Genomic DNA, 26,888 nt, shown 5'->3' with positions numbered 1-26,888 from the left:
CATAGTGCATATCTCACAAATGCATCCTTGGCAAGTTGACATGCACAAAAGACACAACATTTAGATAAAGTCAAGGTTGGTATTGGCTGTTTCTTCCATGGTTAGTCATTCAGATTACAGGGTGCGGTTTGCAGTCCAGCGTGTTGTAATATGGGACAGCTGTGCAGATTTAATACACTTCCCTCCCTCAAAGAAGTCAGAGCAGGCGACACTATACACCCTCATTGCTGCAGCTTCACTCATATCACCAAATCCATAAATCTTCCTTTAAAACTTGATGCGGCGATGGTCTGAGTCTGATGGAAGGAGGTGTGAAGGGGATACCTGAGGCTATTACAGGTATTTGACATTAAGGTGTCACTGGAGCTCCAAACCTGTCTACTGCTCAATCCTCGTGTTATTTAAGGTGCTAGAGCGCCGGGTTTATGGACTGTCATTGATCCTGGTGTCTCTGTTCATGCAGTGCACTTTAAATTAGAAAAGACGTCAGACAGCACAGATAAAGTTGACCCAAAAAACTCTTATCAAAAAAAATTAATTAAACATTGTTTGGGAATATTTTTATTTAGTTTTTTACCTAGTTTAAGTGCACTGATTCCACTTTCACATACAGAAACATTAAAGCAAACCTTTGACCTCTGCAGTGAGGCAATCTTGTGGCTCTTTTATGATTTATAATGAACTCACTGGAGGATATGGAAGGGGAAAAAAAGTCCTTGTGTACAAACTTCTGGAAATCCAGCAGGGCAGCCATGTTTCTTGACTCAATATTCATATGCAGCGGTCCCCACGAATCAGTTTATGCCCGACAATATTTTCATGGACCAGCCTTTAAGGTGTCGCGGATAAATACAACAAAATAAAACCAAAAAAAAAGAAGATTTATTCATTACACACGGGAAAAGACCCAGAGAAACCGAGTTAACAATAAAAGCGATAAAAACCCTGAAAACCATACATTTCACACCCGAGCCTCAACTCTCGCGGCCCGGTACCAACGAGTCATGGACCGATACAGGTTCGTGACCCGGGGGTTGGGGACCGCTGTTCATATGGAATCTTTTTGAATTGCTCTTAGTTTGGCCCCTCGCCCATGAAGCGTTTGCCTTTGGAGACCCTACCAGGGGCAAATTGGCCTGACGATCTAGCTCTTGGATTACGTGGGCATGCAAACCCTTCCACTGTGGGACATTCATGCATGGGGAGGGTTTATGCCGCTTGGCTAGCGTGACAGAAGAGCTAGACGATTACAGTCTAGACTGATGCCCGCGACCCGGATAATTGGCTGAAATTGGATGGATGGGTAGCTGGACCTTTATTAGTCAAAGGAGGGCTTTAAGGCAGGTTCTCGGCTTCCATGCTTCATGCTTAACCAAGTTCCTGTCTTTAAAAGGTAGAGCTCATTGACCCATCTGTCTCTTAGCTCCAGCTTGTGTTGTGACATTTTCATCAATCTTTCCATTTGTCTTGTTTCAAAAAAAGTAAATAAGCTTTAAGGTCAGCTGTTTCTTCTAAATGGGAAATCTCTTGAGTTTCTTGGTGTTTTATTTGCAGAGTTTTCAACGCCGCGGAGTGAAGGCAAACTTGAAAAGGTCATGACTCTGCCTCTGTTGAGGCCTTTTGAGTCCGGGTTAAAGACACACCGTACCACGGGCAGAGCAGGAGCTTGTATGGGTTATCACTGACAACCACTCAAACATCCCAGGTGGGTTGTCGCACTCAGCGGGACCGTTGTTGGCCTTTCTGGATGGATCTGACTGGATGTGGAGGCTATGTGTGCTGCAGTTTAGGGGAACGAGTGACTCACAGCTACAGACGATATACAATACACATCCTCTTTATGTGTGTGTGTCTTTTTGAGAATATGACTGCCGAAATATGTGAGGCCAGTGTGGTTCCCATGCTATGCAGCAGCCCTTCTGCCCAAATTCTTCTCAGCTGAATAATGAGAAGTCTGTGTTACTCTGCATAGCTCTCTCAAAGCCTCCAACATCCATGTTGATGGAGTAGCTGCGTACGAAGCGCCTGTTGGTTTTCAGCGGCTGTGAGTTTTGATCTCTATCTCACCTGCTTTCATGGTGGGAATCCTGCTTCCAGCATATCAAAGGAACATAAAAAGTCCTTTTTAAAGATTTTTCTACATCCGCCAAACAGCCTTTTATATCCTCATTGCTATTCCCCTCGCATGTGACAGGATCCGGTGTAAAGTGAATGCGTACAGAGGTGAAGTCATTCATTATAAATCATTTCCACTTTGCAGGGTGAAATCATTTATTCACAGTCTCATGAGGTTAGTGATCCAAGGAGCACACCCTGACTGGTGACTAATATGCGGCTGATGTTGTGTCACTCGGCCCAGCGACATGCAGCAGATACTGTTTGGTCTCCAGGTTACTGCGCTTCATCTCGTCTGTCATTGCAAACAGCTACTAGGAGGCTTCATTTGCTCAGGCTTTTAGAGGGGACAGGTTTTTGTTGACGAGTCCCAAATGTCTGTTTCTTCCTGGCAGAATAACTTCAAGAACATATCACAGTTATTACAGTAATTTTGTCTCTTTAGGCGCTTGCCCTGCTCCTCTGTAGTAATTTTGTGAGCGAGCGGTTTTGTCTCCAGCGGGAAGCCCTGCGGTCTGCTCGCGTGGAGAAATCGGCTTCACTGGAAACTTGCGGGTACCAGTTTTTTTTATACTAATAACGATATATTACAGCACATGGGTGCACGCTGGCATGCCCGGGCTTAAGCTAATAATAACAACATTGAGAAATGCCAGGAACTGGGTTTTCCTGACAGTTAAGATGATTGCTGCAGTTCAAGGAGCTGCGAAAGCTGTACTTACAGTCATATTGTGTTATTAGCCTCGTGCATCCCTTTTTCCTCCCCGTCTGTGTGATTCATATATGCGTTTGTACTTGATCAAATTTAGATTCCAGTAATTGGAAACATATTGTTTTTCATTGTCTTCCACACTCAATTGGCCCTTAAGTAAAACAGAATAGTAAAACAGGCCATTAGTTAGTGGGCAGTGATGATGTGTGTGTTTCTCTCTAATGGGGGTTGTCTTAAGTGTTCATGTTTAATCCCAGACGTGCCTGCTGCTTTTGCTAATTATTCTATCATACAGTGCCACGGGCTTTTCTAAGCCAACAAGTATTTTAACAAGCTGGAAAGCTGCGCTCATTTTTTCCGATCTTTTCCCAGCATCCATACCGTCACGTTTAATGTCTCGAGGTGCAGTAAGCATTCAGCTAACCACTAACTGTACATGGAATAAAAAAACATCGAAGAACTGTTGTATCGCCGTCTTGATGCTGCGTGCAGCCACGCAGCAGAGTCGCTTTGATGTAGCGTGAAGCGAAACAGCTTCACCGGCACTACAGACAAGTCGGATCAGGCCGGAGTGTTTGAAGTGCCTCTGCTGTGTGCCTTTGTGGTCATTACTGCTGCTTAAAGCGGGCTGCAGTGCATCAGTCCTGTCAGAAAAGCTCCTTTTGTTGTTGTTATCATGCATTGATGGCAGCACAGTAAGATCTGAGCAAGTCTGAAGTTTTTGGTTTTCTTTTCATGTCTCGCTCTTTTCTTTTTAATACCTTTCTCGTGGTGGGCACGGGCAGAGCGCTCCTTTATCTCCACCAGCAATGAGAGAAACGCTGCATTGTTGGTACTTGGCTATTTGCCTCAAGGGTTAAGTATCCATCTCCATTCCCTCTGAGCCCACGCCAGCTTAGGAGGGAAAGCCTGTGAATAAATGCCACCCTTGTACTCCCATAATGGAACAGCTTGACCTTTCGTGACCTCTGCCGGTCGAAGCATCTGCCTGTCGATTTCTCCGGCCCATCCCGTGGGACATCGCCGGGCTTTCACATCTGCCTGTGAGCGGTGATTCGATTAGTTGAGGAATTTGTTTTGCTGAATAAAAATTAAGAGTCGGACTGTAATTTTTCAAAGTCAGTAAAAGAATGGCCGCCAGCTGAAACATGCTGTAGATTTACTGTGTAATCATGTGAAAGTGCTGGTTTCTTTGTGGGCATTGTGCACGACGACTGCATAATGAGCATGATCCTCATTGACATTCTTGATCCACCCTATATGAATGGGATAATAACGAGTTTGGCAGGAGCCTTAATTTAATCATGTTGGTAAAAGCGGCACATATGCGGCACAGCTGCTGGTGCTTAGCCGAGCCTCGCCGTGCCCTTCGCTGAGGTGGTGTTTGGTGCCCGCTTTGGCTTGTTTTGTGTTATCGGCCTTTCTGAACCACATTCCTCTCTGAAAAGGCTTTGCAGAGAAGGACAAAGGAGTTAGCTTTGCGGAGATTTGCCTCTGACTTTTTCACAGCCATCGAATTGGTTCACGTGCCTGTGCATCGCCGTGACTTGTGAGACTGGTTGCACAGGTCACTCTTTTGTTGTTGCCTTTCTTTAACTTTGCAAGTTAAACACAGGTGCCGCTCGAGTGCTTTGTCCAGCACCTGTTGTGGATTATAGGTCGATAAAGGCTAATTTCTTGAGATAGTTCTGCAGTGAGATCTAATCTGGCCCTCGCCGTTTCAGCGAGCTTTGCAGACCCCACGTCCTGATGTTGGGATTCAAAATCTGTTCCTGCTTAGAGTGAAAAGGAGGCGGAAAATTCACGTCTGCTCGCATGCATTAGCAGGCACATTTTCACACAGTGTTGTGCTCCAGTGAATCAGGCTAGCCCTTGACACAGTTTTGGACAGAAACTGTGTCATGCACTGGGACATGCTCACCACAGGTGGTAAACCTGTTCGTAGGTGTTGAGCTGCAGGAGCCGGCACTGTGGCCTTAACGCACAAACACACACACACACACACACACACACACACACACACACACACACACACACACACACACACACACAAATCATCGTAGCTTCATGTTCTGCTTTTATTCCACCAGGTGTTGCTGTTTATTGGCTGTTTGATTTCCTTTTAATCAAAAAGTCTTTAAATGTAAGCAAATAAAAATCTGACTTTGACTGCATGACTTTGCATTAAGCTCACATTGCATTCCTTCATTTTCAGATACTTAGACTTTCTCAAAGTGTAAGGAAATTCATACTGCCCCCAGTTGCATCTCCTGTAAACATGTAACATCTTACAGTCCCGGCTCGTATGCAAGAATCCATCCACCATATGCAATGTGCAGCTAACAGCATTCGCCGATTGTGGAGGAAGTGGATTGCTGGCATTTTGGGCCATGCAGTCTGTAACGCCCTCAATAAAATATCTGTGTCTGTGTGTGTGTGTGTGTGTGCCTGGCTCCTACCAGCTGTCTCACCCATCATCAGTGCTTCCAGGATGTTTAGCAGACAGTCCAGCTCACACTTGTTTCCTCTTATCTGTGCCGTGGACAGTAACAGTTACTGTAAGTTCTCTTTAGCCTGTTTTTGGCCTCCAATAAAACTCCGTGTTCAGGTTGTTAATAACCGGACGACTCGTGGGTCTGCTTTCCCGAACATTCGACCAACTTGGCTTTGATTCATAACTTGTTTATTGTCAGCTCTGTTTGATCAGCAGAGAGTTCAACAGAGATTGTTAGCTCTCCTCTTCAGTAAAGAGTCGGTTGCTGTGAGGAGCATGATGTCAGAGGATGGTTACTTTATGCGGTAATTTACATTTCTTTGCCTGTGAGCTCTGTTTACTAAAGCCGTGCTGTGGGATATGTCCTTATTAGAGGCAGCAGACTGGTTAAGGACGTTTATATGGTGAATAATGTGATTGTGCATAAACTTGCACATGTATAGGGTCTAAATACAGCGAGACATGTCTAAACAGAGCTGATTTCACCTGATGGATGGTTTATATAGCCCTCCAGCCTGTGGTCCTGTGTTTACAGGCCTCTGATGTAGGTCCATGACACGATGCCGACTTCTCCACCACTTTATCAAACCATCTACAGCCGGCCGGCCGACTCCTCTCGGCTCGGGTAGAGGCGAGGATGTGTATTTGAAACACGCTGGCTCGGCAGCGTGACGCGAATACCAAAATCTCTCCGGTGAATCATCACTTTAAACTGAAAGAATTGCATCCCTGCAGTCGTGCATTTGTGATGTGGTCTGGATTTGCATGCTGCTGCTGCAAAGAAAGGTCGGTGCCAAAAAGCAGTGCAGGCCCGAAACTTGTTTCAAACAAGTTAATCCCCCATTCACGAGGAGAGGGATAATCCTGCTTGTTTGGAGTTTGGAGTTCACTTGTTTCCGGGAAAACAGATCAGTGCTGCCGTGTTAAGAAAGGTTTTCTACACGACAGCTAGAGTTGCACTTAATTATGTCACGTCAGCATTTTTGTGGTGAGTCAAATGAGCTGGCATCTCCGCCAGGTAAACAAACAGTCTTTCATACCTGCCACTGTGTTCAAAGAGAGTCTGTAATAAGGACATTAATTACTTCAGGTAATGACTCCCAACAGTTTACTGAGCGGCAGGTCCTTTGTTACCTATGTTAACCTTCACCGCAGTGAGCAAACCAAGCAGACGGGCCCAGGCTAGTCTAACCACCTCTGACAGACTTGGAGCATCGTCTTGGCTTTGGCTTGTCAATGTGTCGCAGTTTAAGGCTTCAGCAGACATGACGGTGATGTATGAATGGAGGTGAGTGCTGAGCCAGCGCTCACTGTGACCTGGTTGTTGTCTGGTTTTGGTTTTTTTCACCTATTTATCAAAAGTGAGGTCAGTTTCTTGTGCTGTTGCTCAGATGATGTCCTAACCTGTGTGACAAAAGAATAATGCTCGATAACTTGATCAGTGATTCGTGTCCCGTCTGGCCTGACTGCATCTACACTTTAGCCCTTTAATTGCCCATTAAAAGCGAGACGCTGCCAGTTAGAGCACGAGTTCACCCTGAACATATGGCCCAGTTTGGCACAGGGACACAAAGTTTGAATTACGATTTCTTTTTCTGCTTTTTCGAGCTTGAATCGGACACGAGCGATCCAACAGCAACAGATTTTTGAATCGGGGCTTTCCCTTATCCAAAAGTGACTGAGAGAGCCGTGAGTGGTTCTCTAAAACGAGGATGGGGGAGGCCACAGGGGTAAACTCCCTCTGGCGTCAGAGCCCCTCAAGAATGCAGAGGGGGATTAATGCATGCCTGTGGCAGTGATGGATCGGACGAGGCTCCACACGCATTCGCCCAGACATACACCCACAGAGCATCTGGATGCAGATGGTTTGGCCAGCTTAGCAGGTGTGTGTGCGCGGCTTGTGTGTCTGCTGGAACAAGGCCAGCCGTGGTTGTTTGCCCTACTACCCCAGATAGAGCGGTAGCCACCAGCCGCATGTCATTTTGATTTGAAAGCGCAGCTTTCATCTTGCCAGCTCACCTCTGGGGCCTTTTAAACAATTCACTTTGTCCTTCTCAGATCGCAGATGAATCGATTGCCGCTCCCTCAATAGCTTCTTCTTTCCTGTTGGGTACGGTGATTGATGCTGAATGTGCGCCGTAGTGATTTCTGCTTTCTATGCGAGAACATCGATTACTGTACGTGCACGCGTCTCTCTTCCCCCCGATCCGCGGCGCCTCATCGTTTCCTGCGTGACCTCCAACAGCTGTGCACCTGAGTCGGTCCTGCAGCGGTCAATGATCTTTGATGGATCACCTTGGGGATCCTGAAGTGTGCCTCTCATGACTGCCACAGTACACTACAGTGACCACTGCAGTGCTAATGAGCGAGTGGGTCGCAGGCTGATTGTATTAATCACTAGAGCTTATGAAACGTAGCGTGTGACGGATTATCTCGCCGTGCACAGCGGCAGTTGATTCGAGTGGAGATAATAGAGTTTGCTGGTGGGTTTAATGTCGGTGTTTTATGCAGACATTTGCACTCGGACGTACAAAGTCATTGTGAACTTTGTCTTTATTGATGATGCCTCTGCCCTTCCTGAAGGTTACCACTGAATGCTGCGATGTGATGTGTAGATATCTGTCAGCTGTTGTGCTTCTCCCGCTCTTCATGGGCAGGGCTGGCTGTTTACTCGTCCTCCCAGGAGCCTCAGGGTCTCCTATTTCGCCCTTGTTCCACATGTTTTGCATGCACTGCTGCCACTCATGCTATTACTTCCATTCACCGCCAGGCGTTTTCTCCATAACTTGAAGACAGAGAGTCTCTAATGGTGCTCTGCTGCGAGCCGATCACAAGAGAATCGAGCAGCTCGGCTGAGATGTTCTGCTGCAGCACAGATGTTGAGACGTGTGTGAGAGCATGCTGATTGCACTGGAAAATCAATCCAGCTAAATCGTGAGAATACCAATCAGCCTGAATGCCAGATACTGCAGCTCTGGAAAACGTTCAAGTGCACGCTGTGTGTGCGCATCTCGTGTCTTTTTCCTTTACAGATTCAAACCTCTGAATGACCTTCCTCTTTCCATTAAGCTGCTTAATTAGCAGAGAAGCTGATGGAAAGCTGATTTGCACCTGGAGTCTTCCAGCTGTTTGTTATCACACACACACACACACACACACACACACACACACACACACACACACACACACACACACACACACACACACACACACACACACACACACACAGTCTTCTTGATTGAGAGCCTGTAACCTATTCGTCCCTCTGCCATTCCAAGCATGCACATAAAAGTGCGCATTCATGTGAACATGCGCACTCTTGTGCAACAGATGGAAGCTGACACACCCTGGAGGATGTCCTCAGCCCGTGTCCCCTCTAAAGAAAAGGCCCCAAAGATGTTTAAACAACATTTCTCACATTAGATTTTAACACCGTCAGTGTGAACACAGAGCGCAGTCCCTGCAGTGTTGTTAGATGAGAGCCCGGGCGCACACATCCCGGTTTATTTAAAGTTGGTGCCAAACTCTCGGTGCAGAGGCCTGCTTCGTCTGACAGGAGCACCACTGTGCAGAGGAGCTGACAGCAGGGAAGCTGGCGGGAAAAACGGACATCGCAGTTTGGAACAGAGGGATGAGGAACAGATGATTAATAGTGGGAGGGATAACCTTTGAGTCTCTGAATGACACAGAAGCCGAGAGATGAGTTTGAATGCGCTTCATGATATTTTCAGACTTTTACATTTGTGGAAATGAACATAAAAGATACATTTGTTTGTTTCAGTCATAGATTTGTAAAAGCAGCATGTTTTGGGGTGAAACACGGTATTGCACAAAAGACCTGACCTTTCACTCTGGCTTAAAGTATCCCAGCTTAAGTAAATTCCCTCAGTCTACCCCACCTATGTGGGGGGATGTGTGTGAGTGCACATCCCCCAGACACACACAATAAACACACACCCGCCCTGCATCGCCCGGTCCGTCCCACTAGGCTTTATTTTGAAAGCAAATCCAGACTCTTAATATTCCAAATTGATGTTTCAATGTGAGGCTGTGTGCTAATTGCTGCTAAAATGAGCAATTAAGCTCTATTTATTTCCTCCCAGTGGATGTTTTACTCACAAACTGCTGAAGACTGCAGTCCCCAGTGAACGGGATAATCAATGGCATCAAACCATAAACGGCCTCCAGCCACGAGAATGGCTCCAGCATGCTGTTTATGAGAGAGATGACTGATGTCTGATTTTTGTAAAGACACGTTGATAAATAGCAAATCAACAAATCTGTATTTTAAAAATTGATTTTAAAGGTATTTAAAGTCAGTTTTTTTTTTTATAAGGCTCAATTTCTGCTGCAAATTCTGCTCTTTTTAATAATTTATGACACTGCTGGGATGAACTGTCCAAATGTGATATTATAGATGGGCTTTTGAGTGCATCATATGTTTGTTTGTTTTTTTTTCCCAGGGAGGGGGGGGGTTAATTGTTTAAACTTTGATTTTAAATCCGGGGTGAGGGGGTGCAGATTCTCTCACACTCTTATTATTGAGCCCGGTGCCTGAAAGGCCATCCGGGGTCCTCCGGAGCTCGTTCTCAAACTTCTGCTGACTTGTATTCCTGTCAGTTACGTCATTCCCTTATGTTTCACGACAGCTGCGCTGCTGCGCACATGAGCTGCGTTGGTGCTTTCTTGAGTTCCGTCTTCATGTAGAGCAGTGTGACCTACAGTCCCCATGAACTACCTAGTTCAGCTCTTGGAGATGTGAATGGAAATCGTGCAGAGATTTGAGCACGTGTGGGGATTTAATCTGGCTGTGTTGATCGGCGCTTGTCGGAGCCTTAATTCATCGTAATTAGGGGTCAGAGCATTTGGCCGGGAGGAATTAGACCGAGCACCTGCTCTGTATGAATATGCATCACAGCGGCCCTGCCTGCCTCCTCTGTCTTTCTCGCTGCCTCGCTCTTTTCACGTCTCCCAGTCACTCCAAGTGTGTTGTTGACCAACCTTTTAGCTGCCTCCATCTATAGCCGGACAAAGGCCTTTGAGAGCAGCTCAGACTGGGCCACGAGGACCATTGTGCTGTTAACAATGTTGTTTAGCTCTGGTGAACGCTGCTGATGTTGTGTCCCGGAGCTGATGTCTGTGTGTCAAACAGAAGCAGCTGGCTGATGGAAGCCTATCCACAGCTGCTCGTACAGCGTGCACGGACGTGACTTTGAATCACCATTCAGACCACAATGATTTTCTGGAGGAGAATCCATCTGAACGTTCTTGTTATATGTGCTATAAGCGCTGATACGTCCCCAAACATCCAGTAATCTTCGCTCGGTTACTCTGAAATAAAGTGAGAGAGCCGTCTGGCACACAGGGTCCAGTTCTGATGTCGTGCTGTGTTCTGGTGTGGCTTTGTTAATGGGTCCAGTTTGACTCTGACCACAGTTATGCGAACCATAGAGAAATGGAGGCATGCGTGTGTTTTTAGCCCGACGGCGGTCTCACATTTGTCTCCGCTGGGAGACGGCTTAGTCACAACACTTTGAGAAAGTCGAATTCCCGGGAAGTTTTGCTTTTTTGTTGCTTTTTAAATCAACTCCCATCAAATTAGGACTTCCTTCCCGGCCAACAGAAACGTTCAAAAGGCTCAGGCATGTCGCTGTCCCGCTCTTTTTATATTCTTCTACACTAAACATGCACACATCTCTCTCTTGGGGGTGGTTGGCTGCCTCCTTGGCCTCCTCTTGGGGTCATTGTGGTATTTAGGGTCAGACAAGAGCTCCAGTCATTGCGCCCTCAGCAGTGCCTCCCAGGCAGCGCTGCAGCCATTACACGCCAGCTTGTCTCGGCCAATCCCCTCAGACTGCTATGGAAAACCGCCTGGGCTGCAGCGGACCCTGCATCCTGCTCCTTGCCAACGGAAAAGCTGGATGTAGGAAAAACAACACGTTGGAGTAGTGGAGCCTTTCTGCGCTGGACGAGCGTTATAAAACATCCTCGCCTCTCTTCCTGAGAGAGCTCTTCTGTCGAGGACCTTTCACTTTTTCCTCTCTGGTTTTTCCTCTTGGCGCTCCGTTACCCAGGGTTACCCTCGGAGGATTGTGATTCGCTGCTCCTCCAAAGCCGGGAGGGAGTTTCCACATGTCCTCCAGTGTGCCTGGGTGTGTGTGTGTGAGTCAGATGCAGTGTGTGTGAGTGTTGCTTTAAGACTCAACGAGCCTCCCCAGAGTGAATCCAGATCAGAGAACAGCAGCTAGATTTCTCCTTTGCAAGCTCTTCAAAGAGCTTTTAGATTAAAGCCCGGGCCACGGAGGTAAGGTCTGCTCTGGACTGGAGTTTTATCTTTGTCTCCCTTTGTTTCTCCTGCTTACTGGATTAAGAAGAGCCTGGAGTGGAGAGGCTGCATTGTGCTCCCCATTATCAGATGCACAGGTGTGGTTTACACTGTGTGCTTGCATGTGTGAATGCTGTTTAGTTCCCACCTGGATCTGCTAGCTTCGCTTTGTATCTCTTGTATCCGGCCTAACTCTATGTACTTGCTTCCAGCTTGCAGCCTTGTACATGAAGACACAACAAGGTCATCTTTCTCAGTCTGAGACTTTATTGCTTCTGCCGGTTGTCGCGTTCGTCTGACTCACGAGAACAACTTTGTTTGACAGACTTGTTCCTTTGTCTAAACTTTGTGTGAAGTTTCTAGATGTTTGCACGATTGTACAAAAAGTGTTTGGAAACATTTTCATTTTCTTGGCATTAGTCTGGAATGGCGGTGGCATACACGTATAAATCTTTCAGCAGGCTGCCATGACATTTTTGGTCGGCAGCCAGGCTCAGAGCTTCTAAATGTATAATGAAAAAGTCAGAAAGACACTTAACAAGCACTTTGATGGATGTTTGGTGGCTTTGGCTGGATCCACCGCACAGTATTACGGGCTTTCAGCAAGTGATTCATAGATGGACATTTCTGCTCATAAGCAAACAACCGCAGGATACTTTAAATCTGATTCGTATGACAAAAAGTCAGCAGGAGACGGCGTGGTCTTTGGCTTCAACCACCCTGTTTTCTCTTCTTCTTCACTTCCTGTTGTTGTTTTTCTTTGCCCGGAAAGAAACGACGGTGTTTTGCATGACTTTGAATTTAATTTGTGAGTCTGAGAGAGAAGCTTTACGCGTGCTGTTGCTTTAAGAGCCGAGCTGTCGCAGCGCCAGAGGAAAGTGATAAGAGACTAGTCCCACGGGCTGTGATTTGACAGGAGGAAAGCGGTGCGATTGTGTTAACACTCACAACCAATAACAAATGACCTCATAGCTCCTAGTGCACAATAATTCAGAAAGATTGAAACCTTGTTGGTATCCTTTATTATATTTGAGGTTATTTTGTCACTTTCACTGTGATATATTCTTTTCTTCAAACAAAACCTTGCCTGTATTTTCAGCAGGACTCCTGTGTGGTGGCAGAGTGGGTTTAAAGCTGCCCTAGCAGCAGCGTGACGTTACCGTGGGGCTTCAGGGAGTGTGTCACTGCTGTGTCTGGAGTTTTTTCCTGCTGCTCTGTTTCTATAGTTTAGATTCAAGCACACGAAGGGCCAGGTTAGGAAATCCAGACTCTGCACGTGTGGGTTTGAGTTTAGAGGTTGGAGCTTCTCTGCTACAAATGCACGGTGGTCTTGGTGAAAGGAAAAAAAAGGCAGTTACATCCTCGACAATTCACATACCTGCTGTGTTTACACCAAAATGAGGCGTGGCTCATTCCTCACCGTTATCCTGAATCGCAGACCCAAGACACACACGGTGCCAGACTAAACACGGAGCTTACGTAGGAGTCACCCAGGGCCGGGCTGAGAAGAATGCCAGGTCACGGGGTGTGTGCCGAGGAGCAACGGGGTGGCAATGCTCACTTTGCCCTTGAGCAGATGGCCTGTAGGAAGCCTTTTAACGTGAACAGAGGACTGAAGGGGAAGAAGGGGAAGAGGGAGGGAGAGTTCACGACCGGGTGCAGCGGTTCGCAGCTAAAAAGGAAGACTTGTCTTGTTGTTCTCCGAAAACATTCGCATAATGCTCCAGTTCAGCGCGCAGCAGAAGGCAAACGTGTGCCTTAGTTTGTGTGTTGGCACGCCTTTGAGCCTTTCATACCCACAGCTCTGCTCTCCCCTGAATAAACTTTGCAAGAAAAGCATCAGTGGTAGCGTTTAGAAGAAAGCCGTCGTTGTGACAAGTTTGACAACCAGCTTTATGTTGATTCCCGACAGCTGCTTCCTTAGTCTTTTACTCCTGAAAGAGAATAGTTTAGTTGCTCTCCATTCATGTAGAAAGCATCTGAATCAGGCTAACTCTGCTTTTTAGCTCCTTCTGCTCTGCTTGGCTCTTGAACAACAGAAGTTGGGAGGTAACGCGGGCTATCATTGGTCAGATTACTACTGAAGACGAGGGTTTGACCATATACTCCATAAACGCTCCCAGCTTGACTTTTTCCAGGGTTCGTAAGAATAATGGCAGCAATTTTCCCAACTGTGGGATAAATAAAGCATCTCATGATATATCCGGAAATGTATTCCTGGAGAAAAGCTGCTTCAGTAACTCAGGATTATATTTCATGCTTATATTCAACATCTTCTCCTTATAACTCTTGTGAAATGAAGCAAATGTTTAGTTAATACCCTGATCGTGTCAGACTCGCGGTTCGAGTTCATTACCGGGCCTGCTCGTCTCCACAGCCAAGTTTCCACTCTGCTTTCTGCTGCTACTTTTCACACTCGTTCTAAACAGCTGCAGAAGAAGAGAATCATTTCCTCAAGTGGCTTTTATTTTTTCTTTCTATTTAAAATGTTGATGTTTCCTGGAATTCCTTTCTCCCTGTATTAAATGCACTCTTTAACTTTAGTTCACTTACTCCGCCAACACGTCTTAATCTCACCTCGCAGTCAAGGTGCACCCAAGCAGGAGCAGATAAACTCTTAATGCTGCAGATCACTTAATCCTGAGGTGACACTTGGCAGCGAGCTTTGTTTTTACTGTAACCGTACACATGCTGTACACATGCTGTACGTATGCTGCGAGGCTTAGCAGAGTTAGCACCGTTTGAAAGCCCTCTCAGACTGCATTACTGCATGCGTTTAGGCGTGTTGTGTTACATACACGCAAGGCAGTCACATTGCCTGCAGAGACACGTGGTGCACTCGTTCTTCTCCTTTGGATCCCGGCCCCCTGGACGAATTTGGAGATGATGGCTGAAAAAAGGAGCGAGCGAGGATTCAAAGGTTTAAAAATAAACAGATGGGTAAACTGTAGCTGGCTTTGAAATGCTTTCCCAAACCCGATCAAAGACGACGTCATTTACTCGGAGGGAGGTGGAAAAATGCATCAAATGTTTGGTTTGGCTGATGGGGGGGGCGCTGTAGCGTCTGTGTGGCACTGCTGGACGTGCTACCTCGTACAGGAAGGAACTTTTCTTGTACTTTGCATTTTTGAGGACACGGTCCTAAATCATTTTTACAAAATGAAAAAACAAACGTGCATGCACCAAATGTCCTCTGCTCATTACACAAAGTAAATTACATTTTTGTGGAAAGCACTAAGCCAACCTCTCCCTGTGTGTTTCAGATGAGCCAGACGACGGAGGAATGAGTTTATTTTGAGAAATGAGGCGGAGAGTGGCGCGAACATAGAAGCTCCAGTCTGAGACGAGGCTTCAGAGGTGAGTGTAAGGAGCCTTCAGACCAGGGTCAGCATTATGCTTTAGTTCAACCCCTCAGCTTTCTGTCTTCTTTATCTGGTCAACTTTCATTTTATTTAATAGCCAGGTCACTCTTGAAAAAGAGATTTTGAATCTTATAAAAGACCTGAAGTGTTGCATCCTTCCCACACGTCATGCAGGGCTTTATTTTAGTTCCTGATCGTCTCGGTTTGCTAATTCAAAGACTTGAAGGCTGTTAGAAGTGTTTGGCCTTACTTCCACCTGTTATGCAATCACATCATGGGCGACGGCGGACACGGTAATAGTCTTACCGGCAGTGTGGAGTCTTGTCACAGCTCTCTGATGCTAATGTAAGAGAGCTGTGAAGCATCTAAAAGTTTTTAATTGTCAACATAACGACCACGACAGACTAAAGCCTGCTGGTGTCAGTTATCTGCTCCTGCAAGAATATAATAAAGTGAGAGGGAGACATCATTAAGCATCAGTGACCCGATGCAGCAGAATAAGCTATGGAAGTGTGTATCCGTTATTGTTTATGAGTAATAAGTTAAATTTATGCCTCTGATGAATCAGCATTATGTCATACCATGTCTAATGTGTAAGAACCACGGATTTTCCAGTCGTGACATTATGGTTTTGTTTCCTTTTTTCTATGTTTTTTCCAGGGCAGGATGGGAAATTCAGAGAGCCAGTACAGCATTCAGGGTCCCAAAGGCACCAGCTTTATCTTCCCCGGGAAACAGAAGCCATATTCATTAAAGCTAGGCTCAGCCAAAGGTGATGCTCTGTCTCCTCATTCGTGGTGGAAAAATGCTCCGGTAGGCTCAGGGTACAAGACCAGGTGCGTTGGCCGTGGCTGTCTGTCGCCTACTAAAAGCCGACAGCCTTACTCTGCCCGGCTCTGTGACTACGTCTCCAAAGGAGTGAGGGGGAGCCCGGCTCAGCACCGCTGGCATCGGTCCCCTGGATGCGGCATAAGGAAGCGGCACATGTCAGACGATGATAATCCATACGGGGTCGAACTCAACGGGCACGCCCTGAACGGAGATGATGACGAGCACGAGGTTTTAGGGGAACAAAGCAGCCCGCGGGTGGTGATCAAAAAGGACGGCACGCTCAGGGTGGAGTTCACCAACACCTCGGGGAATCCTCTCCACCTGGATGGGGCCACTGGCCCGGTCCAACTCCTCAAGTTCTCCCCCAATGTGGAGTCGGCATCGACTCCCAGTCTGCCTGGGTCCAGTGGCAGCAGGCAGGATGGTCATCACAGCGCTCCGCTTCCAGCCTCTACTTCCTCCACAGCCAGAACCAGCAAAGGCAGCTCACTGAGCTCTGACGGCTCCTGGTATGACTCCCCCTGGGGGCCGAGCACAGAGCTGTGTGAGCAGGACCAGCCTTGCTCTGCCAGCAGAGCGTTAGCACACTCCCCCATTCACCAAATTGTCTCCTTTGCAGAACAGTCCCCCCCTTTGTCCATTACAGATCTGTATAAAGACCCCACAATGGCTGCGACTTTCCCCACAGCCAGGGACTTGTCCTCCCAGCTACACGAGCCTCCACCGGGCCAGAGGCCACACCGAGCATCCTTTGCGTCCGTCCTGGACGTTCCTTTGGAAGAAGAATGCCCAGAGCCCCGCCAGTACTCTTCGTACACCCTGCCCTGTCGCAGGCCCAAATCGCACACCGTCAGCGAGAACCTGGACCAGTACCGTGACCAGGGGCAACGGCAGGAACAGGTGGGGCCGGATTTCATCTTCCAGAAGAAAGACTCCATCAAAAACCGTATCAGACGCTTCAGTGACTGGACGGGCAGCCTCAGCCGCAAGAAGAGGAAGTCTCAGTCTCAGGTGAGCCTGCACAAGATGGGCTTTGGGGTTTAGTCACTACTCTTTAATGAATTACACTCTTTTTATCACTCACAGGATGCATACAGAGCCATGCCTTATATTTTATAGAGATTTTATATTTGAAAATCTTAGTGTATCTTCATATCTAGCCCAAGAAGGGAGTGGTCATCAGACAGTTTCCCTCCTGGCAAGATTTATATGATTGCGGGCCACAGTGGTTGTCCTGGCATGGCTGGGAACCAACCACCGTCCTCTGGTCCTTTAGCAACACAACACCAGCTGTCTGAGGACAGGACGCAGCGGGGTGACACAAAATGAAATCTGTAAAGCAGCCAGGGCTGGGTCTAGTTGTTCTAGTGAGGAGGGAACAAGGATGGGAGTGACTTTTAGCACAATGCCGAAGCATGGACGACGCTCCGACGAAGAGGAGTGCGGGGCTGGTAATCAGATATCACGAATACTTTTACTGGGTGGGTAAATCTAAGTAGTATTATTGCACACTGACTGTTTTCTAGCAACATGCAGGACTTTCTTTTACACATTTAGCTCGTTCGTTTACAAGTCGGATCGATTAATCGTGTTACTGAAGATGTCCGTGGGAGGTGCATTGACTTTTGAGTGGACAGCTGATCTTCGTGTAAGTAAAACGATACCTGTGCTGTGAGGAGAGCAGCCTGTCAGCCCGCTGCCTGCACGTGGACGCAGGAACCGCCTGATTTTGGTTGTACAAACATCAGGTTTTTACAAGCTTTAATTTGACCTAAAACATTTGCTTAAACTGAGCCTGAACTCTCGTCCCTCCCTTCTTTGAGGGCTTGAAAGCAATTGTTCCTGCATTAATTCGTTTAGCTGTGCCTTGTAAAAGTTTTCAGAACGCTGTTTGGGTGCTGCCAAGAGAATAGCTGTAAGCCTTTGAGAGGATCTGTAGAGTGAGGCTAAATCCGAGCTGAAGATTTAACCCCACCCCTCCTCTAACGTTAATGAGTGACTTATGTTTGTTCTGGTTGTTGTGTTCAGATTTTCGGGTCTCCCCTCACGTTCCTCGGAGAATAAATCTGCTAATAGGGATTGGTGTTCAGTCGGTTGAGTCTAGGAGCGAAACAAAGGACAGAGAAGAACAAATGAGAAGGCGTTTTCTTCTTGGAGACTGTGTAAGCTGCTTCTCGTGCTGAAACGTCTTGATTATTTTCAGTGAAATATGCAAGAAGCTTTGCTGTGACGCAGTTTTCTGACCCTGTGCTTACTCGACTCATTTTGAGTGTTTTTAAAAAAATGCCTCCTTCTAAAGCTGCTGCGCTAATTTCTAACCACGTGCTGGTGCAGGATCGATCTGCTCCAGTTTTGTTTCCTCGTCCAGAAGTAAAATTCAAAGAAGTGGACCGAGGTCTGGTAATCAATGCTGATTACGGGTAATTGTGTGAAGCACATAAATACTTACGAAGTCTGCATTTCTGGTGCAGTTTGGTATAAACTAATTGAACCAATCAGGCAAATTCACAAACAAGTCAGTGCACGGGGGTTTCCTTTCTCCGTAATCAACGGGGCATGCAACAAGTTCTCGTTAAATTCATTGAGCTGTTTAAAACTGTATTTCCTCTTTCCTTTGGGAGCCGTTTTGATGCCAAACTTCGGTGTGCAATATCTCTGCGGGCTGGTCACAGTGCCTCCTTTCAGCAGGTCATCAGCTCTGGTTCCCCTGGACTCGTGGGTTTAAAGGTCACATAGCGACCCTGATGCCAAAGACCAAGAATCTGCTTGTAATGAAAAGCAGATGGAGGACGGTGAGGAGAGGCTGGATAGAGTTGGGCTAGAGGAAGCTTGCCCTCTGCACAGTGTGCATCTACAGCTACTAACTAAACAACGGTGGATTTCATGGTTGCTACAAGAGGACGAAATGGTAAACAAAGCCTGTCCTCAAGTGAGCACCGAGTTCACCGGGTTCAGTCCTGCTGTGAAACTTAAACATGAACCCTTTGCTGCCTAGTTACAGGGCGCAGGGAGGCAGAACTGCATGCTAAATATGAAGAAGGGTGAGTGTGGATGCAGCACGAAATGCGCATTAAGGACTGAGACGACGCAGACAGGTTGGAGTGAAACGCATTAATAAACAAAAGATGGAGACAGAGCTCTGTCGTGACGCCGTGCGCGTCTGCACGCTGAGAGCGCTCCGCTCTGTTGCCAGGGGCGGAATCGATGCTCCAATCTAGTGAAGTGTAGGTAGGCTGTCATTAGGCATGAAAGGGTGCAATTCCATCAAGTATTCATTTGGGGAATTGGGAAGCCACAGCAGACCTCAAATGACGTGAAATTGTCTGAGCCTGGAGGGTGCCAACCTCTCAGGTGCCATCACAGGAAATTTGTCCCACTTTTTCAGCCTAGGAAGAATTTCGAGACTGTAATGCAGACTTTGAAGTAGGTTCGAGTGGTTTGCCTCGATTTTTCAAAAGTTTCGCAGTGCCTTGGGGCTAATTGAAAGAAGCAGAGTTGATTTGTGTCCCGCTGTAAGCTCACGGGTACCTACAGAAGTCTGTACACCTGGAGGGCAAACATGCTGTGTTTTGCCTAAATGTGGATGGGAACAATGCAGGTCAGAGCCAAGTTTGTAATCTGCAGCCAGCCCCACACTTCTGATCTTCCTCCAATTGACTTTTCTCACACTCTTCATTCACTTTCTTCACCTTTTGTGCCTCCTCAGGAACCCCGGTACAAGGACCTGAGTGATACGTTTGACAGTGGGGTGGATGGTCTGACTGCAGACACCAGCTCCCCCTCCCAGGTCTCCAGCCTCCTCTGGTTTCCCGGAGCCTCCAGGGCCCAATCTTCAGGAGCCATTCACCAAACGACCAACGATGCCCTTCGCCAGAACATCTATGAAAACTTCATGAGGGAGCTGGAGACGGGTACCGGGCAGGGAGGAGGTGAGAGAAGAGTGCCGTCCACCGGCACCGAGGAAGACGAGAGCAGCAGCGAATCTGCCGAAGGCTCGCTCGAGCAGCTCGACCTGCTGTTTGAAAAAGAGCAGGGGGTGGTTAGACGGGCCGGCTGGCTTTCCTTCAAACCCCTCGTTACTCTGCACAAGGACAGGAAGCTGGAGCTGGTGACGCGGCGCAAGTGGAAGCAGTACTGGGTGACCTTGAAAGGTGAGCTTCGGTGCCCTGTCCTTGAAACTCAGATGAAGAATTCACAGTTTGGGTTAGTTGGAAATATCAGAAGAGAAAATAAAATATATGAAGTGACGCATTCTTGCCATTTTTCTGATTCTGTGCAGGATTTGTGCTTTTATGTCTCAATGTCACAGCAACAACTCCAATTCTGCTGAAGTTCATTGCTTAGATTATTTTTCATGTTGAACAAGGACACAGTGTCTGCAATAATCACACGGTAAAAGCATTTCCTTCCCTTTCCAGGGTGCACATTGCTGTTCTATGAAACTTACAGTAAAGGCTCTCCGGAGCAGGAGCTGTCGCCCCGCTACGCCCTCCTGGCCGAGGACAGCATCGTCCAGGCTGTTCCTGAGCATCCCAAGAAGGAGAACGTGTTCTGCCTCAGCAACTCATATGGAGACGTCTACCTTTTCCAGGTGAAGAGTCACCTGACTCCTGTGCTTGTGACTCAAGATTTCTCAGAAAGTCTTTGCACACACCCGCTGGTTTCTTTTTTCATATAAAATGACCTTAGAGCCCAAGTCCCATTTAAAAAGGGCTCAACTGATTTCTCATCCAGTCTCCTCTCAGGATGAAAAGAGCACATTAACCTTGATTTAAGCAGGAGTCTTTCAGCTGCCTCCTAATGATCTTTCTGAGATAAACGGTACAGTAACTTTATCGTGCATGTAATGGAAATACTGGTCAGCGGTTTGAGCTCCTCGTTTCTTTATTTCCCTTCCAGGCCAGCAACCAGACCGACCTGGAAAACTGGGTGACGGCGATCCACTCCGCAAGTGCCTCGCTGCTGGCCAAGCGCCAGGGGAAGGAGGATACGGTGCGCCTGCTGCGGAGCCAGGTCCGCGCTCTGCTGCAGAAGATCGACATGGATGGGAAGATGAAGAAGATGGCCGAGCTGCAGCTGACCGTAGTCAGCGATCCAAAGAACCGCAAAGCTATCGAAAACCAGGTGAGCAGGTGGCGATGAGGTCTGCGGGGAGACATTGGCTACGAGGGCTCGCACACTTCCTGCTATTGAGACAAATTCTCAGAGAAAATCTGCTTCGTTCGCAGCGGTGATAAACGGATTCAGTGGCGTAACGTGTGCTCGCTTCATGTTTCAGTTTTTAAACTCATCTGCGTGTCGTTACCCTGCATAATTCATGGTGAAACCACACAATGTGCCCTACTTCATTTTTCTGATTATTTCTTTTTTGGACTGCGGTGACGAGCCTGTGTTTCATTTTCGTCTGCGGGTGGGTGAAGTGGCCTAAATGCTTCGGTCCCAAACGTGTCGCGAGGGGCCCAGAGGAGCAGCTCTCTCCCCAAACATGTGATTGGGATTCCAGATGTTTCCCGGTAATGGGCTCTCAACATGCATTATCCTCTCCCTCCTCCTCGCAGCCGGAGGGAGAATCCGAAGCACCCAGCGCTGTTTTAGCCTACATACAGCAGATCACAAAGGGCTGGAAAAAGCTCCAAACCTGTAGCTTAGCAGGAAGAAAAACACTGTGACGGGAAAACAGTTTGTTTTGCAGCGTCAGGCTGTTGTCGTGGCTGACAGGGTGGTCAGTCCGTTTCATTTTTTGCACCACATTAGACACGAGGACCTGATAAAAGCTCACTGCAGGGCTGATCCGTGGAGATGTCACCGCCCAACTTTGTCCTCAGGTCTGTTTTCAATTAGCTGGTACGCCAAGACAAGAAGACGGACATGGTTGGAGTCAATGATGGGGTCAGGACCGGACTGATAAAGACGCCATGAGGCTGATGATAGATTTAAGGTTCTGGGGGAGTTGTGGAGCACCAACAGGGCACTACTTTGATGTCTCTGCCTACCCCCACCTATGTCTATGGTGCCAGTAGAGCATGTTTGAAGTCTACACACACACACACACACACACACACACACACACACACACACACACACACACACACACACACACACACACACACAGAGTGCAGTGAAACAGCATTGAAGGATGTGTAGAGAGAGATCAGGCAGATGTTAAAGAGGGAAAATAAGAAAAGAGAATCTCTTAACAGAAAAGCTCTGAAATGGAAGTAAGTTGTGCACGCCGGCCAGATGTGACCAAACATGACTCGCTTTCCACTGATGTGCATTTTTTATCCTGCGCTGACTCAAGCCTGCTAGATGCATCAAGCATTAATATAAAAATTCTATTCATCAGTAACGCGCCCCAGCATGACTCATCAAATCGAATTTTCTGCAGGACTATTTTAGGCCGTCCCGGCACAAAGACGTGGATATTTGACTGTTGACAAACCGATCCGTGGCACATCAATCTGGAGCTCGCACAGATCTTGTCAGATGTTATACATAAAAAGGATTTTTCCAAAGCAGCGGCCCTGCAGGTTTTAAGGAAAGAGCTTATCTGATTTCGGCGGCGATGCCTCCCACCCCCTTTTAAAGTCATCTTCAAACCGCTCAGTGGGAATTAAATTACGGTACACTGCGTTTTATACAATGACCCAAGAATAGCAGGATAAAAAAACCAACTTGTGTTCAAGTAACAGCACGAGCCGCAGCAGACAGGAAGCTGTTTGACGCATCCTTTTAAGGGATGAGTATAGCAAAGCCATCCACAGGTTTCTGGTGTGCTCGCCATAGAAATGGCACCTTCAGCCACTGTTATCTGCACAGAAGTACCCACTTTTTAGTTTAACACTGACTACCGAGTCAAAATGTTTTCCTTTGACTCGACTTTGACTTGATCTCCAGACTTTCTAAGATTCAGACAGGAACCTTTGGCTCTCAGGACGTTAGCCCAGCCGAGCTTTTCACAGAGCGGCGAGTCGGCCTCTCGGCAATTTCTGTGCAACCTTTGTGTTTAAGATGTTTGTGAAGTCACAGGGTTCATAAAACACCACCCTCGTGCCCTTTCTCAGTTTGCTCCTAATCCGAAAGAATGCCGTCAATGTGAGCGAGACCTAATGGGAGCGCGCCATAGGGTGCGTTATTGTAAATGAACTCGCAGTGCAGACGAGACCCATTAAAGTCAGTTTGTTATGGAGCGTTGTTTAACTGAGTGTTCTCATTAAAAATGGTCTCCAGCCAACAAAATAAGCACTTTCTTATAGCTTACATAGTGCAAACGGGGACATGGGGACTGTACGTGTGTGTGTGGAGGTTTAACTGGTGGTCTGTGCAACATCATCAGCCTCTCAAGTCGTCCATAAAAAACGGGCATTTGAATTTACTGCACACACACACACTCTCGTCTGCTCCATATGCAGTCATCCTTCACTATCAAACCTCCACAGAACTTATGCCTTTACCCTCCACCAACATCTGCAAGCAATCGCAGCTCCCTGAAAAGCTCCAGACTGACCCTGGATCCCCCTCTTTCATTCCCTCCCCGCCCCTCAACTCCCTCCATTATTATTTCCCCCAGCGCTCTTCTGCTCGCTCACCTACCAAACACCAATTTCAAATTCAGATCTTGTACCAAGCGCGTCTTTCCTTTTCCCTCAGATCCAGCAGTGGGAGCAGAACCTGGAGAGATTCAACCTGGATCTCTTCAGGATGCGCTGCTACCTCGCAAGTCTGCAGGGCGGAGAGCTGCCCAACCCGAAGAGCCTGCTCGCCATCGCCAGCCGCCCCACCAAAACCACCCTGGGACGCCTGGGGATTTTCTCAGTCTCCTCCTTTCACGCACTGGTAAGGAATACATAAAGAGGCGATTCTGACGCTTCTGAATGGGACGTTTGGATTTACTTGATGTCTAGCAGTAACCTTGAAAACTCTTTATTCAGTGTAGTATATTGCAGCGTGCAAACGCTCGTTTTGTGCATCACGGGAGGAAAATGAACTTAATTAAGATGGTTTGATTAGATGGAATTTCTGTTGAGAAATATGATCGTAGTGCTGATAAAGTGTATCTGCTCAGATCTGTTCCAGAGACGAAGCCACAGTCAGGAGGCGCTCCCTGTCCCTGACTCACAGACAGCGCAAAAGAGGCCTGTTCTCCTCCCTGAAAGGCCTCGACAACCTCACGAGGAGAGGCCGTGACAAGAGACCTTCTGTCTCGCAGGTATTCACGAACACACAGACATCTGAAGATGTTTTAATAAAATTCTGTGTTTAAAGGAAGAATTAAACGGGTTAAACATTAATGCACTGATTCTTCTTTTTATCTGAAATTCACTAAAAAACCTCATAAACGACATGAACGTGCATGATTACAGGCAGTGTTCACGTCTACTGTACATGAGGAGAAAGAGTCCCGATGCTCCCGCCTTCAGTGCACAGTGTGCACGTTCGTTAATGGAGCAACCTGAAAGCATGCTGGCTCGTCGCTCGCTCGCATGTGCAGTGCCTTTGTTAATGTGAAAGAAATAGCTAGAGACTGTTTTAGTCACGCAGCGTTCTCTGCACATTTCCCCTCCTCCCCCAGAGGAGTCTTTATTAAATGAAAAGCGCATAAGCTCACATCCCTCCTGCTTTCCTGTAAGGCTGAGCGCAAACCTCCCATCAACGTAAACACAAGGGAGCATTCCTCACCCAGGTGCATTGGGGGGGCATCTAAATCCTCTCAGGTTAGTAATTAGACTCATGCAAGCTGGTTATTTATTGATACAGAAATCCACCGCTCTGTACCCTGCAGATACGGCCCTGGAGACGAGCCTTGGTGGTCTATTTTAAGCATCACCAAAGGAAACACTTGTGTAATTTTATGGACCCCTGTTCATTAGTCGAGACTCTAATAAAGCAGAGGAATGTAACTTTGTGTTTCTTTGTGCCGTAATGTCAGTGTGGCGTCCAACGTTTCCCGAGCGCGGCTCTCCGGTAGGCGAGCCCCGACTCCTGACTACGAGCAAAACGCCGCCTGTCCTGTTTCGCCTGCTCTCGTCGGGCTCATCTATCCCGCCACCTGCTCTGTGATATTTATGCTCGTGCATTTGCGCACGTCTGTCACCGGCTAGGTATGCGTGTATGTGTTATTATTTTTCTGGGGGGACTCCAGCCAGCCGGCCTAATGAGGCCCAGTTACATTTCACAGTGCAGGAGGCCGAGGTGGCGCTGCAGCACACATGAATTATTAAAAGCCATATGTGGTAGATGGCGTTCTCCACGGTTCCCTCAGCCCAGCAGATGGTTGGTGTAAAGACGCTAAATATTAAACAGCCTCCTTTTATTCCCCCCCCCCGGTTTCCTCTTGCCCACGAGCTCTTTTTTTAGTGTTTTCTGGTGTTTTCGTCTTTACTTAGAGGCTAATCATGAACAGTTAATGGCTGCTAAGCGCTCTGAGGGATTTTCTGAATGCTGGGGTTTCCTGGACATCTGCTATTTTCCTTAATCTTTTTCCCAGAGCGAGGGGGTCAGTGCGGCACGAGTTTTGGTTTTCTGTGATTCTCTGTGGGAAATTCAACTGTCGCTGTCACAAACATGACATCATCGGCTCCTTGGCTATTTCCGCAAGTTGGGCTGACGAGTGATACGTCTTCATACGCTCCTCAGGTTCTCCCAAACGTGCCATCTCCAAGGGTTTCTCTCCATCTACCAGTTTAAAAACACTCTCCAAGCTCCTTAATTTATTCCATCTCTTAAACTGTGCGGTTCCCTAATTTCTATCACCGTTTGTTGTCCCTCTCCCCCCTCCAGCCGCCCCCATTTCTCAGAGCATAAACATCAGAGCTGGCGGTGCTTCTCCCACAGTCTCCATACTGACTCATGTGTGTTGACTAAGCCTAAATCCCATTTACCACTTTGATGGCACACTCCACAACCTTCCCCCAAAGTCATCCCCCCTGCTCTCCCCTTTTCTCTTCTCTCATCCGCCTTAGCGGAGCTCTGGATCATAAGGAGCTGGCCGCCAGTCGTTTGTGGGAAGTAGGCCAGAAAGGTCCGAGGATTTGTGGAAGAGTTGTTAAAGCTTTCTAAAATAAGCCGGCTTTTTTAGTGAAGCGGCACCATTTACAGCTATTTTATAAACGTCCTCATGCTGCGGAGAGACGCAGAGTCTTATTAGCAGAACAAGAGCTGGAAGTTTCTTTGTGATTGTAAAGACATTTTCTTGGTCCTGTAGACCCTCTAAGTCCGCTTGAGCTCTTTAATTTGTGAGCAAAAACAAACACCTTTGACTTCATGTCGGAGCTTTTTGGGGAGCAAAATAGTGAATTGAATTTGCCGGCTGTGCTGCTTGTCATGTCTCTGCTGCCTGCTGACAGACTGTCAGAGCACAGCCTGATAACTGCAGTCCACTTAAACGAGGACTCGAGGCACGCCCTCATAACGGATAGCTCTGTCACGGCCGTATTATAGAGTTGTTGAAATGTTCTGAGGCCGCAGGGTTAGCAACACGCCTCCCAATCACAGACAGGCAGGACAGACTCGAGGAGCCAGAGAACTTTGTAGATGTGGAGACGGATAGGTGGGAGCTGGCCCTCCCCTCTGCTTTCAGACACCCCCCTTTGATCTCTCTGCTACACAGAAAACACTCAGTGTCCACACACACATTTCCTCCACTCACTCACACACTGCACATTTCCACCAATGCACCTTCAAAGGCCACAGACCCTGTTTGGAAGCAGTATCAAAGCGCTGCACTCGCCATGCGTAGTTTTTAATTAACTGCATAAAAGCACCGTGTGTGTTTAATATGTGTGTTGCTGAGATGGCTAGGTGCTAATGGCTCATGAGTCAGTCAGCGTGGTGCCCCTCTGTCTGTACTTCTTACTGTCTGTCTCTGGGTTTCAGGTCTTTGAAAGCGATGCTGGAGGCCAATCGTGCGCCCTGCCTCCCAGGAGCACCGAGGTGAGTCACCGATTTCAGTAACTTATTTTTTAAATAATCTCCTAAAAACTCCCCCGCCATCTGTCGCGGGCATCCTGTTGCACAGTTTCATCTGTACTATTATTAGTTTAAGTTGGA

At 47.4% G+C, this 26,888-nt stretch overlaps 1 protein-coding gene across 6 annotated transcripts in view; it reads left to right on the top strand.

The window, feature by feature from the left end:
* Window positions 1–26,888, top strand: part of tiam2a (TIAM Rac1 associated GEF 2a) — a 65,824-nt gene that overhangs the window by 5,595 nt on the left and 33,341 nt on the right. For 2 of the 6 annotated variants that reach the window (XM_026151676.1, XM_026151679.1), the window contains exons 2-9: window positions 14,910–15,003; window positions 15,669–16,850; window positions 19,546–19,990; window positions 20,258–20,430; window positions 20,739–20,963; window positions 23,490–23,675; window positions 23,905–24,048; window positions 26,715–26,771. In XM_026151676.1, the coding sequence (XP_026007461.1) occupies window positions 15,675–16,850; window positions 19,546–19,990; window positions 20,258–20,430; window positions 20,739–20,963; window positions 23,490–23,675; window positions 23,905–24,048; window positions 26,715–26,771 (2,406 nt within the window). In that variant the 5' untranslated portion in view covers window positions 14,910–15,003; window positions 15,669–15,674. The other 4 variants (XM_026151677.1, XM_026151678.1, XM_026151680.1 and 1 more) reach the window with 4 other exon arrangements.

Source organism: Astatotilapia calliptera, chromosome 19, assembly GCF_900246225.1.
Source record: "Astatotilapia calliptera chromosome 19, fAstCal1.2, whole genome shotgun sequence".
Lineage (NCBI taxonomy): Eukaryota > Metazoa > Chordata > Actinopteri > Cichliformes > Cichlidae > Astatotilapia > Astatotilapia calliptera.
The sequence above is the reverse complement of the archived record's forward strand: the minus strand, read 5'-3'. Positions and strand labels throughout refer to the sequence as shown.